This window comes from Malus domestica, chromosome 17 (assembly GCF_042453785.1).
Source record: "Malus domestica chromosome 17, GDT2T_hap1".
Lineage (NCBI taxonomy): Eukaryota > Viridiplantae > Streptophyta > Magnoliopsida > Rosales > Rosaceae > Malus > Malus domestica.
In genome coordinates, this window is record NC_091677.1 from 33,520,501 (window position 1) to 33,537,574 (window position 17,074).

A 17,074-nucleotide genomic window follows, 5' to 3' on the forward strand; every position below is an offset into this window, starting at 1 on the left:
AAACTTTGTTGATTTTTAATTTTTAATTGAAGTCTCTAAAATTAATGTGATAATGCATTTCTATGTAGGTTACCATATTTTTTTAATTAAAAATTGAAATTTATAGTTGTTTGTATTAATGAGATTTTAAATTTAAAAAAAACCCATAATTTGTGGATTAAAGTTATTAAAATATAAATTATACTCTCCAATATATTGTGTGTGTATATCTCAATGTTTTAAAAAACTCGCCTTAAGGTGCGCCTAGACGGTCTTGAAGGCTGGACGGTTGGATTTTCGCCTCTGTTTTGTTGGGGTGGGTTTAGGGCTGTGTCGGGGCTTGCCTAGGCGACTGAGGTGCGCCCAGGCGTTCAACTTGGGCGTTTTTTCCCTTCAAAATTCATGTCTGTTTCTAAAATGCTAGAGACTGTTCTAGTTTAAACGAAGAAGAAAGAGAGAGTTTCTCTCTCCAAAATCCAAATGACAAAGGTTAACTCCAACTCTAACTCTTCCTTTACTTTCCTTTAAATTCCCTATAATAATTTCTCTAAGCTTTTATTTGCTTTTAAATTTCCTATAATTTCTCCACTCAGCCTTTATATCATTACAATTCCATATAATTTATCCACTCAACCTTTATTTCCTTTTGAATTTCCCTATAATTGTGACATTCAACCTTTATTTTCCTTGAAATTCCCTATAATTGTGGCCGCTCAGCCTTATTTCTCTTAAAGTTCTCTATAATTACTTACAATAAAATAGATAATTACAACATTTTAGGACTTTATGATATAGTTTCTAAGTACAACTAGACTTAGTAATGAAGAAGATGATATTATCTTTGATTTAGTTATAATTATATTTGTTTTACAAAGTATTATATCTATAAAATATAATTATATATGCAATATTTATTAAAATTTTAGTGTAAATTTCTTTGATTAAACTTGACATGGATACATTCTCAAATCAAGAAAAAATATGTACCCGTATAAGTTTAAAAATGAATTAGAAAAAAATTGAATAGATTTTATATAAAAAAGGGTACATTTTACATATAACAAATTGGTATATTTAGGAATTGGCCGGTAACCCTAAGTTAATATGGAACAAATATCGACAAAGATATGAGGTCCTACTTCATTCTAGTTAATCTTTCATTAAATTTCTCTATAGAGGTCCAAGTTGCCATATGACCCATGTTGGCATTCAAATAGTGAAGGATGTGGCGATGAGATGACTTGTAACTCAGATGGTTAAGAATTTTATATATTTTCTACAAAATGAGATAATGTATTTTCGCTCCGCCCCTCCCTCACTTGTTTATAGATAATAAATGTGGGGAAAATGGCAAAAAGACTTGCAAATAATTAACCAAAAAGGAAGGATAAGAAAATAGTAAAATGATATATTTTTCAATGTGTTGGGAACACCGCCTAGTACACAAATCGTCATAATACAAGTGGTTAGATATTTAAAAAAAAAATTTCAACCACTTATATTACAACACTTGGTTAGCGCCGGCCCACGCCCAATGCGAGTAGGGCGATTGTCCAGGGTCCAAAAAAATTTGGGGCACCAAAATTATTAAGGTGGTATATTTATATATGTTTTCATAAGAGTATAAATTTATAAAAGTTGGTTTGATGACAAAGAAATTTAACTAGAAATGGTGGTTTTGTCATTTGAAAATAATGAAGAGGTAGTTTTTATTGTTTAAAATTAATGAGATTTCCTAAGTTTGAAATGCGCGTGGTTATTCTTTTAAATTTTTACGAATATTTGTTTGGTTTTTAATTTATTTTTAGTTACTAGCTATTAGCTATGTGGATTGCTTTTTAAATATTCATTTGAATTCAAGTCTAATATTCTACAAAGAGTAATATGTAGACCAAAATTTTAGAGCAAATTTACAAATCATATGCCGTGTCATCAAAATGTTTAATTGGGTGCCCATTCATTACTTATACATATTAATTAAGGGCTTGAAAACATTATTTTTTTTTAGTCTCATATTGACAAGATTAGTAAATAAGAAAAAACACCTCAAGATTTATACAAAAACACTTTAAAAGTTCAGATGAAAAACAAAACTCATCGTCTATCTATATGTAAGCCCAGAGTTTTTTGGTTTCCTTCTTTGGATACAAAATAAATTAGTCTTTATGTGTTTCTAAATTATTGAGTTTGAATTGCTTTTCTAAAATTTTATCAATATCTTATTTGTGAAAATAAATAATTTTTTTATATGAAGTTAGGGAACATTTTTTGATGTCACTTAGGCCTCAAAATTCTATGGACCGGTCCTGTTGAGTGTAACACAAGGTACAATTGCGAGGCAAACGATGACCACCGTGGTATTGTCTATCTACTTGTAAGCTCAGAGTTTTTTGGCTTCCTTCTCTCGATACAAAATAAATTAGTCTTTTTGTATTTCTAAATTATTGAATTTGAACTGCTTTTCTAAGTATAATTTTATCGATGTCTTACGTGTGAAAATAAATAATTTTCTTATATGAAGTTAAAGCACATTTTTAGGCATCGTCCTGGACCTCAAAAATCTATGGACCGACCTGCACTTGGTGTATTGGGAAACATTAAAAAAAAATTATAATAAATTACCAACAATAAAAGGGTCAATAATGTGTGCGTGGGTAAAAGGGAAACTTGCTTAGCAATTTATATCTTACAAGAAACGCTACGGCACCATTTTAAAGCTTGGGAGGGAATACATGAAACACAAACCTAAATAGGAAAGAAGGATTTGGATCCCATCCAGATCTAAATTGTGGGGATCCCATTCATCGTGCATTATGCGGTAAAAAATCATTTGATTTTTTTTATTTAAAATTGAACACAAATAGTACTTGACAAAAACTGACCATACGATATACGATGAACGACTAAAATGTGAGAAACCCTATAATTCTCACAAAATGAATCCGGAGAGAATTCTCTTCCAAGAAAGAAAAGCGATTATGAGAGGAATTATTTCACATGCAATTCATGCGTTTCGATTTTGAAATTCTTATGATTTAAAAAAATGTTAAATTTTAAAATTTTCACATGCAATCATGGGAATTTCTTCATAGCATGAAATGAATATTTGAATAATAGATTCATGGGAATTTCTCTTGAAAAATAATACGTGAACACTTTAAAACAAAAATAAAACAGTCCGTACTCTGACAAGGATCACTGATAAATGGTGGTACATGATGCTGTCACATCAGTCCCATACTCAACGGTCAAGATTAAAAGGTACGAATTCCTGGACGGCCCAGATCGGAGGTTTCCCATAACACTCCTCCCCTTTCCCCTCTCTTTCCGCAGTTCGGCACAGTGAGTTTCAACTTTCAAAGAAAAATCTTCTTCTCTCTTTCTCTCTCTACTTTTCTCTCTCTTTGGCTTTTGGGGTTTCAGTCGAATGAACAGTGATAGACCAAAAAAAGGAGAAACAAGCTTTGAGTAGCAACATACAGCTTTGAGCTTCTGCTTCTTCTGCTTCCATGGCGATCTTTTAGAGGAGGGCGTGATGCTTCCATGGATGGAGGGGAGGGGTTTCCAGTTTCCTCCATTTGTGGCTTCAAATTGTAGAAAAGGATGGTAATTTCATGGAGAATGATGGAAATTTTGGATAACTTGACCAAGGGTACAGGTCATAGACGACTTACCCCAAGACATGTTTGAAATCCTTACAGCATTATCTGTGAAATTTGTTTGCGATGTAATAGGGTTTGCAAGCCCCGAAACATGTTAATTAGGCAGTCATCTTTTAAAAAAAAAAAACTCAAAAATATGTCTTGAAAAATATCATGTGATTATCTACTACTACTAGTCCACACTCATACATAACCACATGAATTTTTCGAGACGCATCTTTTGAGATAATAATTTTTTTTTGAAGAGGACTGCCTATTAACATATTCCAGAACTTGCACACACTTTTGCATCGCAAGACAGATTTCACAGGAACAAGGATTTCAAACAACATGTCTTGGGGTAAGTCGTCCATGACCAGTGCCCTTGGTCTTGGTGGCCTCCGTGTGAAATGTGCCCTTGGTGGCCTCAGTGCGAAATTGTAAAAATTGTCATCGGTGCCTTGCCTTATTGGGTTTCTTTGTTTTCTTTTGTGTTTTTGATAAAATATGTTCAGAAAACTGCCTCAAGAAGTCTAATTTATACAATTCTTGCACAGTTAAGCAGAGAAATATGATTAGATATCCATTAACAAGTAAATGTCAGGCAATTCCAATTGCCTGAATTAACCAGAAACCCACCCCAACTAAAGTTCATGAAATGAAATACAATTCTTGTAGAGTGATAAGCAGTATAATTAATCAGGTATCCAATAACTAGAAGAAGTAAAGCATACCTCATTTGTGCAAGTACGTCAACCCGAAATCGAAACCTGAAAATCGTTAACAAATGCAGGAACAAGAATTCCAGATCATCAAATTCACGGCTGTATAGAAAAGACCCAAGAACATGCTTCTTAGCTTGTTGAACTGATGAGCTTCCCTCTGTGATCCCATGGTGGCTTTCTACACATTCGACCTTGTAACAGCTATGGAGTTTTAGGGTCTCGTTTCCCCTGGATTTGTGGTGTAAAAATCTCTTCAACAACGACGAGCTCTTCCTTAGAGCTGTCTGTAATTCTCTCCATGACTCCAACTCCATCAGATCCTTCACTTCCAACAAAGCTTGTGCGCGCCCTCTGATTTCTTCCTCCTTCTGCAAGCGTTTGATCAGGCGTTATCAGCTGCAAGTCGAACCCAGAAGCAGCTTCTGTGAAAAGTGTTTCTTTTGCCAGCAGTGCCGCCCAACTTCTTGCTCCTATTCTTCTTCTCTTGACATGGAATTCAAAACCCTTCACTGGTTGTGGCTTCTCCCTCGGCTGAAAATTCAAAGGGTGGTATCGGACAACAAGAGATTGTAGGATTTAAGTGTTGCAGTATGGCTGGTTTAAATGCCATTGTTGTTCTTCTGCATAAGAATCCAGGGCAAACAAACAGTGGATATGGATAGAGACAAATGTCTTGACTGTGGGATTATGGGGAGTGGGTTGGGGTGGAGGGTTGGGCTGGTGTTGGGATTAGGCCTGGGCATTTTTACCCTGTAGATGGTCCATTTCATCAATCTTTTTTTTTTTTGTTTTTCTGATACACCATTTCAGTACTTTTCAATTCAAGAGGTTATTGGCAAAAATAAACAAATACATAAATAAATAAATTTAAAGAGGTTAGTGTTATGATTATATTTTATAAGACAGTTTTGTGTAAGCCTAAGTAGAGTTTAGTTAGGAATCTTATGTGATTCACAATATTTCTTATTAGACTTTGCATTTAAGGTTATTAGATGTGGTCCTGTGCGGACAGGGTCTGGTCATCATATGATAACCTTAATATCCATTATCTTGATTCTAATCTTGTTCATCATGCTTCCACTCGCCTTATTGAACTTGATTAACAATTTGTTTGTGTGAAAGTGGCACTTGGCTAGTCAACGGGGTTATTATATTTCTTATGCTGACTTGATTACCAAAGCTCTCAATCAATCTCGTCATGATATTTTTTGCTCCAAATCCGTCGGATTAGGCTTGTCCAGTTTGCAGGGTGAGCGAGTGTTATAATAGATTTAGTTAATTCAGAATCTTATTCGTAATAATAGAAATGCAATTTCTTATTATAGTATTTTAAGATTCCTTTCACATATAAATTTTGTCAAACCCTGTATATATTGTAAGTTATATCATATTAATCCAATGAGTCATATTTTACAATAAGTTTTTTTCTTAATAATAGGTTCTATTGTAGGGTAGGTTTGAAAGTTCTAGTAAAATCGTTTAGACCTCTAAAAGCACTTCTAACAATAGACAATAGTTAAAAACGCCTATGGTTGATACAATTACTTACATTTTTATTAAAAATTTAGATGTACTTACTACTTATAAAAAAAGCGCTTATGAGAGGAATTAGTTCACATGCAAATTGCATATGACGCTATCGCTACTGAATTATAAGTTAATGGGAATTTCTCTTGAAAAATATTACGTAAAACACTTTAAATAAAATAAAACATAGTACGTACGTACTCTGACAAGGACCACTGAGGGATGGTGGCACATGGATGCTGTCACATCAGTCCCATACTCAACGGTCGAGATTAACAGGTACGGATCCCTGGACGGCCCAGATCGGAGGTTTCCCATAACGCGCCTAGGCTCTCTCTCCTTGTATGAGGTCCAGCTCGGTCGGGACCCTTATAAGAAGGGAAAGAGTAAAGACCCCCACTCTTTCCCTTTCCCCTCTCTCTCCTCTCTCTCTATCTCTCTCTCTCCTCTCTGTTCGGCACTGTAAGTTTCAACTTTCAAAGCAAAATCTTCCTCTTTCTTTCTCTCTCTACTTTTCTCTCTCCCTTTGGCTTTTGGGGGTTTGAATCGAATGGACAGTGATAGACCGGAAAAGGAGGAGGAAAAAGCTTTTTGAGTAGCAACAATCAGCTTTGAGCTTCTGCTGCTCCTGCTTCCATGGCGATCTCTTAGAGGAGAGCGTGATGCTTCCGTGGAGGGAGGGGATGGGTTTCCAGTTTCCTCCGTTTGGGGCTTCAAATTGCAGGAAAGGATGGCAATTTTGTGGAGAATGATGGAAAAATTTGGTAACTTGAAGTAGTAGTATACAGTAGAGTTCATCTTCTTTCTTGGGTTGTTGAGGGTGGTTCTGCAAATTAGGGGTTTTCTATGTGTGAATTTTTAAATATAATTAGGGAAAGGTTTAGGTTAATATTTATATATCTTTAGTGATATGAAGCTTTCAGCATCAGGGCTGGGTCAGCAGGATCATGAAGGTAAAAACCCTATTTTTATATATATTTTTTTGTTTTGTTTATTATATTTCTGGAGTTTAGGTGTAGTTTTATTAAGTATCTGCCATTAATTACTATTATTGTTGCTGTCGTTGTTGGTGATCTTTGAAAACATATATAAAAAATTGAAATTGGACTGAAAAATGATAGGAGGGGGAGGAGGAGGAGTGGAAAAGAAGTGCTTGAATTCGGAGCTGTGGCATGCGTGCGCTGGGCCTCTGGTATCCCTGCCGACACGTGGGACTCGTGTGGTCTACTTTCCGCAGGGCCACAGCGACCAGGTTGCCGCCACTACCAACAAGCAAATTGATGCCCACCTACCAAACTACCCGAGCTTGCCCCCCCAGTTGATCTGTCAGCTCCATAATATCACCATGCATGTGGGTTCCCTTTGCCTTTTTTGAATTTTGATTCAGCTGCATTACTTTCACTTGTTTATGACATATAGAAGAAATAACACAAGTTAAAATTGAAACCCGAACTGGAATTGATTAACCATTGAACTTCAGGCAGATGTGGAGACAGATGAAGTATATGCCCAAATGACATTGCAGCCTTTGACGCCGGTAAATGCTTATGTTTTGGTTTTTTTTTTTTCTGTTTAATTTGTTGGAGTTTTGCTATCTTACTGTAATAAGTTGCAATGTTGTTTGAAACTGCACAAATCCTCACACAGCAAGAACAAAAAGAAACATTTCTTCCAATGGAGTTGGGGCTTCCAAGCAAGCAACCCACAAACTACTTTTGCAAGACATTGACCGCAAGTGATACTAGTACACATGGTGGCTTCTCTGTTCCTCGTCGTGCTGCTGAGAAAGTTTTTCCTCCACTTGTACTTCCCTCATCAAACTGCTATTGTCTTTCTGTTCTTTTATTTGACTCTAGTTGGGTAGTGTTGCTTTTTATTTAAACCCTTTTATTTTTATAATGTCTTACAGGATTTTACGCTACAACCACCAGCTCAGGAACTTATTGCTAGGGATCTCCATGATGTTGAGTGGAAGTTTAGGCATATTTTTCGAGGTATGATTTGGACTTGGCGCATTTCTTTCTTGCTTTGCATTGTAGGGGATTTTATATCACACTTTGCCATATATTTTGCAAAATAAATAATTTTTTGGTAACTGGAAAATAATAATTTCTTCATTAATATAATATGTTGCCAGTTAGAATTATACCTGAAAAGTTTGGAAGTTTTTGACTGCTTGTATTCCTCTAATGATTTGCAACATCAAACTATTGTTATCAGACATAATTCGTGCAAGGAAAGCACAGATTTGTAGTCTCTTCTTCTTCTGTTCATGCAATGGAAGAAAATTTTAGGTTAGAATCATTCATGCAGCTACAGGATTGATTAGGTTGTCCACGTCTTGTGTTTTGGGGGATTTGATCTGCTTTACAAACTAATCGCATCAAAGATTGTTTACTTAAACCCTGGTTCAGCTGATGCCCAAGTCACTTCTTGATGGTACTGTAATTTTAAAATTATGCTCATGCTGCCTTAATGATTGTAATTCCAGTATTCTGCACGAACCGGAGAAAATTCCATGGTACATACTGATTTAGTGGGCTAATCTACACTTCTGGGTTATGACTTTTGTCCGTTCAAATCATTAATGTATAACGCCTGCAGGTTTTATACATATATGATCACTCTGTGGACTAGTCCACTTTTTTGTCATGTATCCTTTATGTTGACGGCATCGTTAAAGGATTCTGATAGATGTTGTTTACCACATAAATGTATAACCCTGGCATGGTATATAATCATTTCTATAACCCTTCCACTGACCACACTGAATATTGAAGTCCCAAGTCGCTAATGTGAACTAGAGATTTTGATAAAATGCTCTGATTAATGCATGCATGGAAAACTGCTTCAGAGGGACGCAATATCTCAAATATGGAGACTTTGATGTAATCAACCCTCAGTCTCATATGGTTATGTTGAGGATCACTAGACTCGCCAGTCACCACTATGATCAAAAGTTGACTTGAATCATCTTGGAACAATATTTTTGTCAATGGGATGTTGTTTGATCAGATTTAGTCTACCCTGTTGTGGTCATTCACAGAGTTTAATCAACTGAAGTAATTAAGAGACGGCCATTGCATTATTTTAAAGTGTATAGCAATATCATGGTATTACTAATTGGTAACGAACATTATTGTTGATAAGAGAACATGTAGTCCGTGCCGAAGCTCATTTAGGGAAGGGCTGCTAATGTTGGCTGTATGATGTGGATGAAGCTGAATTATATGGATGATTGATAAAAAAGAAGAATATGTTTGACCTGCTGTTCCCGGTGTTAGCTTGATACACAATGCTGGTCCATTTGTTAACGACTTAAGCTTTTGAGCTCTACTGGTTGCCGACTCCAAGGGCTTTAAGTTTGTTTTCTTTTCTTTCTATAGTTTTCATATTTCCACACGGCCAGGTTCCCTGTTAGATTTGCCGCACTGAGACAACACAAATCTCTTCATCTTTTGATCCATCTTGGATGAGCTGTTGGTCAAGCACTACTGTGTTTTACTAATGCTCGATTAGATTAGCTCTTTCTGAGACCTGTGGTGCCCTTGCTTGTTGGAGCAGTTCCGTGATGGACTCAGTGCATGAGGCCAAACAACAGACTTCTACTGGTCTGTGGGGGAGTGTGCTGCAATATCTCCAGATGGCATATCCAGGAAACAGAGGATATACATGCTCTGATTCTTATGCTGTCTCTTATTCTTTGGGAACGAAACCACACTTATGATTAGATTGTGGCATGTACAATCTACACAGTTTCTGCAGTGGTATGTGCATTCGTGGTGGATCCGAATGGCTAATGGCTACATTTTATTGAATAGGTGATGCCTAGAATGGTTGCAAAAAAGAATGATATGAATTTGGGATTTGATAGATGCTTTGGCGCCAAATTAATGTGTAACAGGAAGTGGAGAGAGAATAGAAGAACCTGGAGAGTAAGAGAGAAAAATGGAGTAGAGGTTTAGGGAAAGAAAGGGATTAAGGAGAAAGAGAGGCAAAGTAGGATGAACTCACATTTTTTATTGTCAAATCAAAGAATGTGATCCATTGAGGAATCAATGGACTTCTAACCATCTTGTTACCCTAGAATGAAAATACTAGGCTATCTGAAACCCTTTTGGTGATTTACACTCTTCATTTAGCCTGTATAGTTGTTCATTTATTTTTCTTAACCCACAGTTAGATCTCGTTATATGGAAATCTCATGCAATAAAATATCCTAGATTATTGTAAACAAGGTCAAATGACTAATTAATTATTAATTATAGTAAATAAAATATAATGAAAATGATTGTACTTGATAAATTTGTGTGCCTAAGATCAGGATAACTTTTCTTTTTTGCTTCCATTGTCAAATGTCAAAAAGTAAACTTTTTAAAGATTTTTGAAGATTTATGCTTTATTGTTTATAAAGAAGGCTACTCTTTTCTCAAAACTTGCCTCTTAAGTGAGTGCTGAGATGGCGGTGTTGGTACGGGTTAGTGGAATATGATCAAAGATCAAATCAAATAAAATCTTTTTAAAGTTAGGGAGGGCAAAGGAGGATGACATACATGAGCGGAATATATTGCATATATGATCAAGGGATATAGTTTTATTTTCCTGTTCTGTTATTTGACTTATTTCTAAGTGGAACAGTTTTTAATGTAATATATTTCAATGGTGTTACTTGTTCCTTGATTAATATATAGTTACAGCAATGCAGATATGATCAAGAGATATAGTTCTATAGTTTTATTAGTTTTTTTGTTGTTATTTTTAAGTGGGATAGTTTTAAATGTAATATCTTCAAGTTATTCCTTTATGGATAAACTATGCTTTAGTTTTCCGCATCCTCTCTTTCTTCTAATCATTAAACAAGCTGGAATCTTTATTGCTGAAACTACTTTTAAAAAATGCTCTGCACTGCTTACTGGATAATGCTGTTTTGTGTGCAAGGCAGTCATCTAGTACTTATTAAGGAAATTCTTGAAAACTGACCTGTTCCATTCCTTGCTCGTCTTGCAGGACAGCCGAAACGACATCTTCTTACTACAGGCTGGAGTGTGTTTGTTAGTGCCAAAAGACTTGTTGCTGGAGATTCTGTTCTTTTTATTTGGTATATTTTTCATCTCTCTTTTCCTGTGATTTCTCTATATGCATATAAATCATGCGTTGATATCCTGGGTACATCCTATAATAGGAATGAAAAGAATCAGCTTTTTTTGGGGATTCGTCGTGCCACTCGACCACAAACTGTGATGCCATCTTCTGTTTTGTCAAGTGATAGCATGCATATTGGACTTCTTGCTGCTGCGGCTCATGCAGCTTCAACTAACAGCTGTTTTACAGTTTTTTATAATCCAAGGTGGCAAATTTTCTCCAGATAATTGTTTCCTTGCAATGCTTTTATTACCCATCTGCTTATATGTTTATGATGTCCAGGGCTAGTCCATCTGAGTTTGTCATACCCCTATCAAAATACATTAAAGCAGTATTTCACACACGTGTTTCAGTTGGGATGCGATTCCGGATGCTATTTGAGACTGAAGAGTCTAGTGTCAGAAGGTATTGTAGCTATTCTATTCATGGTCAAACCACAATATTCATATTGTTAAACCTAATGATCACTTTTGTACAGTTTTTCTTGCAACCATAGTATAATTTATTGCTTGGTTATAACTTAGAGCATGAACAACCTACATGGATTTTGGCACTAGGTTCTCTAGAAGTGAAACACCAACAAGATTAGTGCTTTATATTGTGCCAACATCCATCAAATATTTAGAAAATTTTCAAATGTGTTTAAACGAGGCTAGGAAAATTAATCATGACATGCATGGGTATTATTTAGGGATTGCAGTGTATGGAGGGTTAGTTGGCGCATATGTGTATATTCCACCGATACTGGATAAACTATTTTAGAGCAGAAAATATATTGTTCCTTAATAGTGTTCACCCAACTGATTTTTTCTTGATGTGTGTTGCGTTGATATACTTAAATGCACACTATTAACATGATCAATGTTGGGCTTATCAAGGTACATGGGTACGATAACTGGCATAAGTGATCTGGATCCTGTTCGGTGGCCAAATTCTCATTGGCGATCTGTCAAGGTAATGATGCATTATTTGTATACTGTAGTTACACAATTGCATTTCCTTGTGATTATACGCCCTGGACTCCATTTATAATTTTGTATGGTGTGGTAGGTAAGACATCAGACGTTATATATCTAATGCTGTTTAATGAAAGATTAAGAACTCTGATAGGAAGAACAAATCTCCATCTACTTTCCTATATGTGTGCCTGTAATATGACGACACCAACCTGTCTATGGGACCAATTTTTTTTTCTTGGTTTCTTGTATTTACTCTATTAAACGCCCCATGCCCCAACACACACACACACACACACACACACACACACACACACAAGGATATACTTAAAACAAATTTAGTTTATTGAAATTTGGTCCGAACACAAGTGAGCACATCAAAACCAAGTTTCTATCAGAAGTCCAGAGGGTATTTTTCATGGTTTCTTTTGCAAGTGTAAGTTGTGCTAACCTCATCTCAGCTTGAAAGTACAAGGACCTCCCTCATGCATTTGAGACGTATCAAAATCTCCCAGTATTTATCTGTGGCAGTCCACTCTGATTGTTCACAACGAAATTCTACGAAGAATTATGGTATTTAAAACCCATTATGATTAGAGTTTTCACTTTTTTTTTCTTTCTTAAAAGCTCAAAATAGACCCTTAAGCAGTCTCCATCTCTTTCACCACTAAATGGTCAATGTGGTAAATAGTAGACAAAATATTTGATGTGGAAAATGAATTTTGAAAGAAGAAATGAAAAGGTCGACAAATAAGAAATTCAGATTTTCACACCTTGAAAACCACCTATACCCTTCTTCATATTCTTTTTCCACATACCCTCCTCATCCCATTGGTTGTGTCCTACCTTGGCTTCCATTGCTATTGGTGCCTCTCTGACTTGTGTTCTCTAGTCTTTGTATGGCTTGGGCACGATGAATGCAAGTGCTAATACATTAATACAACAACAACAACAAAGCCTTTTCCCACTAAGTGGGGTCGGCTATGTGAATCCTAGAACGCCATTGCGCTCGGTTTTGTGTCATGTCCTCCGTTAGTGCTAATACATTAATACCTAATGAAAAATGTGGCTGACTTAATGAAAACTTAATGGAGAAAAACTACCAATGCTAAAGAAAATAGACTCCCAGGTGCTAATACAGTAATACCTAGTGCAAGGACTCTTAACTATAATAAAGGGCACATATTTATACTAAATATATAAAATTGTACTTTGAATAATAATATTTTTAGACCAATTGGTACCTGAAATGAAACACCTTGTTCTAAAAAAACTCGCAAACCATTGGGCAGAATACACATGGTATTCTTTACGGTATGTTGTCACCATGTTCCGTTATTTTTACCAGGCTTTACGAGTTTGGGCCATTTTGTTTCTGCCTTATATAAAGTTTTATTCTTAACATTTTGTTCTTTTGTTTCTTTAGGTTGGTTGGGATGAGTCTACTGCAGGTGAGAGGCAACCAAGGGTATCATTATGGGAGATTGAGCCTTTGACAACTTTCCCCATGTACCCATCACTGTTTCCCCTTCGACTGAAACGTCCTTGGCATCCTGGGGCCTCATCTATGCATGGTAAAGCCTATGTTCAAATGTGGTTTTATTATTTGGTGCCTTTATCCTCAGAAAAATTCAATGTTATTTTCAATTTTTTTTTTGCTTTTGGCATTGAATGGATTAAATTTGATACACATGTTTGATAGGCTAATTCTAAGTGATATAGATGAAGGTCAAGTAAATTTCTTTATGGAGAAGTGTAGGTTTGAAATTTCAAAATGGTCCAGTAAAATACTTTTCTTTATGCATGATATAAGCTGTTTAGTGTTTGTGATATTATGGTGCTTTCTCCTGGGATCTACTTCATGCCATTCTAGTGTCTATCTGAGGCCGAAGTGATTCAGTAGAGGCTGCGTACGATAGACGTTCCTCCCCTGACCCTCGCAAAGTGGGAGCCTTGTTGGCTTGGGGTCACCCTTTGGACCCTATAAAAGTCACCAGAGTTCCTAAGTTGCTCGTCTTAAAAATTGTAATAAGACTATTTTTTGTTTGTCATTGCTTTCTCACCTTTAGTTATGCTCTGAAGTATCTCATGTTAAGATATGAATCATTGAGTTTTTATGTATCATCATCATCGCACAGTTTCATATTAAATGCGTTGAGTGAGAAGGCAATGGCACATATTGCTTTTATTTATTTCAACTTAACATGCAAAAGGTTTTGCTTTCCAATGAGATAGTATGACCCATTTAAAATTCCACTTACCATGCTTTAAGTCAAGAGAGTGGCATTTGTATTGTTTTGGTAAAACCTGTGGTATTTCATTGCATGCTGTATAATTCACTATAAAGGCAGATGTAGTGTTTCCTTTACCCAAAAAAACTTGCTTCATATGGGCGTTAGAAAGTCCAAATAGATTAATTGTTCTTTGCTTCATTGTTACTGCAGATAATAGAGATGAATCTAATAGCTTAATGTGGCTAAGGGGGGGAGCTGTAGAGCAAGGTCTTCAGTCCATGAACTTTCAAAATGTTGGTATGTTTCCATGGATGCAACAGAGATTGGATTCGACATTGATTGGAAATGATCACAATCAGCAGTACCAGGCCATGTTGGCTGCTGGTTCGCAGAATCTAGGAAGTGGAGATCAGCTAAGACAACAGATGATGCACTTTCAGCAGCCTTTTCAGTATGTTCAGCAGTCGGGTAGCCACAATCCGATGCTGCAGTTACAACAGCAAGCAATTCAGCAGTCAATCCCTCATAATATCCTGCAGGGACAGCAACAAGTTTCAATGGAGAATATGCCTCAGCACCTTCTCCAGCAACAATTTAACAATCAAACAGATGAGCAGGCTCAGCAACACCAAAACGCCTATCAGGATGCACTCAAGGTTCAAAATGAACAACTCCATCAGAGTCAGCAAATGAATGTGTCATCTACGTCGTTCCTGAAAACAGACTTAAGTGATTCAAGCACAAAGTTCTCAGCATCTACTACTCCTAGACAGAACATGCTTGGTACACTGTGTCCTGATGGGAGCGGAAATCTTTTGAGCATGTCCAGAGCTGGTCATTCAATGCCAACTGAGCAGTCACCTCAGCAATCCTGGGCTCCAAAGTATGCACATGGACAGGCCAATGCTTTTGCCAACTCAATGTCATTTCCACCATTTAATGAGAAAGACAATGCAGTTGAGCAAGAGAATTTAAATTCAGATACCCATAATCCTACTCTGTTTGGTGTTAATATTGAATCTTCTGGACTTCTATTCCCAACCAGTGCGCCCAGTTTTGCGACTTCCTCAAATGATGCTGACATTTCAATGCCTTTAGGGGACTCGGGACTTCAGAGATCTCTGTATGGTTGCATGCAAGACTCTTCTGAGTTGTTGCACAGTGCAGGGCAAGTTGATCCACCGACCCCCAACAATTGTACATTTGTCAAGGTGTGAGCTGAAAGTAATTAGGTGTTTTGCTTTTTCAATGTTATTGCTTTCATTTTCTTTAAATTGCTGGACGGATGATACTCTGTTGCTAGTGCAGGTTTATAAGTCAGGGTCAGTTGGCCGCTCACTGGACATATCCCGGTTCAGCAGCTATCATGAGCTGCGAGAAGAGCTGGGACAGATGTTTGGGATTGAGGGGAAGTTGGAGGATCGTCTTAGATCAGGCTGGCAGCTTGTATTCGTTGACAGGGAGGATGATGTGCTTCTCCTTGGAGACGACCCATGGGAGTAAGTTCTCAGATCAGTTACATATCATTCTGCTTACCATTAGATTACCTGTATACCAATTTAATCCTTTGACTAGTTATACTACTGGATATCATATAGAAAAAAATGGAATGTGGTTTACATCTTTGGGAACAAGCAAATGTTATCATGGTATCAAAGTGAGGTTTTAAGTTGAATTCTCTCAACTGCAACCTCCTAGTCCTAATTTATATTGAACGCCACGTGTTCAGCTCCAGTGGCGGGAGGCCATGTGTGGGGAAGTTCTTAGGATATAAAACAATTTTTGCCATAACATTCTAATTGAAATATATAGAAATGGTGGTTTAACCCCCAAGGAATAATTTCTTTAGTCTTCTCTTGAACGTTTCCTTTTAGTCAGTTACTTAGTATATTTAACTTACTTTTACATTATATGAAGGAGCAACAAGTAATACGACATTTTTGCGGGTCTCACTAGTATATGAAATCATATGCAGGTCTTTTGTGAACAATGTTTGGTATATCAAGATACTTTCTCCTGAGGATGTGCACAAAATGGGGCACCAAGCAGTTGAATCCTTTAGCCCAAATACAGGTCAAAGGTTGAACAGCGGTGGTGGCGAAGGTCAAGACATTGTTTCAGGGCTACCATCTCTCGGCTCACTTGAATATTGAAATTTGTTGATTGTATGAAACCGTTCCACGTTCTGCTTCTAGTCCGCTTACTACGGGAGAAACTTCCGGTTGAATGCATTAGCATGTGATATGATGCTCAATCTATTTTTCTCTCTGCATTCCCCCTCCCCTCTTCCCCCCCTTTCGGCGTGCATTTCCTCGGTATTGTATGACTTATCTTTCAGAGACTATGAAGCTCTGATGAAAAAGATCTTTATGGTTAAATATATTTGAACTTTGGAAAATATTTGAACTTTAAAGATTTGTAGCATCGTATCCTTTTATTTTTCCTGTTTCTAGCAGCCAATTTATGTCGTTTGGAGTTCCTAAGATGGTAAAGAAAGATAGACTCGTGGTGCATGTTGGCTTTTTGAACTTCTCTTGCCATCGCATTGGACAATTCTTCAAGGTCCAATGCCAAAGATGCAGTTCTGAGATCCTTATCATCCCAGGGAAGCCTCGCCTCTCGGCTACATGTATGTTAATGCTTCGAGGTACTGAGCCTTGTAAATCGTACCAAAAAATTCACCAAGGTCTGTAGTCGAATGCAGTCTCGAATATCCTCAAGGATTCATCAATTTGATCCTTTGAGTTTGCGTAGGCGTTTGTAAGTTTTTGATGGGTCGAGAAACTGAGACGACCTTGCGATTTGAAGGTTTATTTCAGGAGTGCCTCATTCGATGTCAATGTGTGAAGTCTTCATCCGAGTATTGAGGA

The 17,074-nt window shown here is 36.8% G+C and overlaps 1 protein-coding gene and 1 long non-coding RNA gene across 3 annotated transcripts; one reads left to right on the forward strand and one right to left on the reverse strand.

Moving 5' to 3' along the window:
* Nucleotides 1-3,060: 3,060 nt before the first annotated feature.
* On the reverse strand, nt 3,061-4,549 carry LOC139193825 (uncharacterized). The gene is made up of 2 exons (XR_011578321.1): nt 4,355-4,549; nt 3,061-3,563 (listed from the first exon to the last, which is right to left on the reverse strand). It is a non-coding gene; the product is annotated as an uncharacterized lncRNA (long non-coding RNA).
* A 1,696-nt stretch (nt 4,550-6,245) lies between these two features.
* On the forward strand, nt 6,246-16,602 carry LOC103405902 (auxin response factor 8). Of its 2 annotated transcripts, XM_008344932.4 has the most exons (14): nt 6,271-6,825; nt 6,994-7,223; nt 7,353-7,409; nt 7,520-7,675; nt 7,782-7,866; nt 10,880-10,970; nt 11,055-11,219; nt 11,297-11,419; nt 11,893-11,968; nt 13,397-13,544; nt 14,415-15,087; nt 15,250-15,415; nt 15,513-15,703; nt 16,180-16,602. In XM_008344932.4, the coding sequence occupies exons 1-14, from the start codon at nt 6,783-6,785 to the stop codon at nt 16,355-16,357; spliced, it is 2,382 nt and encodes a 793-aa protein (XP_008343154.1). In that variant the 5' UTR covers nt 6,271-6,782; the 3' UTR covers nt 16,358-16,602. The 2 variants fall into 2 exon arrangements, with proteins under 2 accessions (XP_008343153.2, XP_008343154.1); XM_008344931.4 differs by having other exon boundaries at nt 6,246-6,825; nt 14,415-15,415.
* Nucleotides 16,603-17,074: the final 472 nt, after the last annotated feature.

Coding starts and splice junctions, on each gene's coding strand:
- LOC103405902 (XM_008344931.4), top strand. CDS start 6,783: ATGAAGCTTTCAGCATCAGGGCTGGGTCAGCAGGATCATGAAG. Junction 7,410..7,519: donor CATTGCAGCCTTTGACGCCG/GTAAATGCTTAT, acceptor ATCCTCACACAG/CAAGAACAAAAAGAAACATT. Junction 7,676..7,781: donor AGAAAGTTTTTCCTCCACTT/GTACTTCCCTCA, acceptor AATGTCTTACAG/GATTTTACGCTACAACCACC.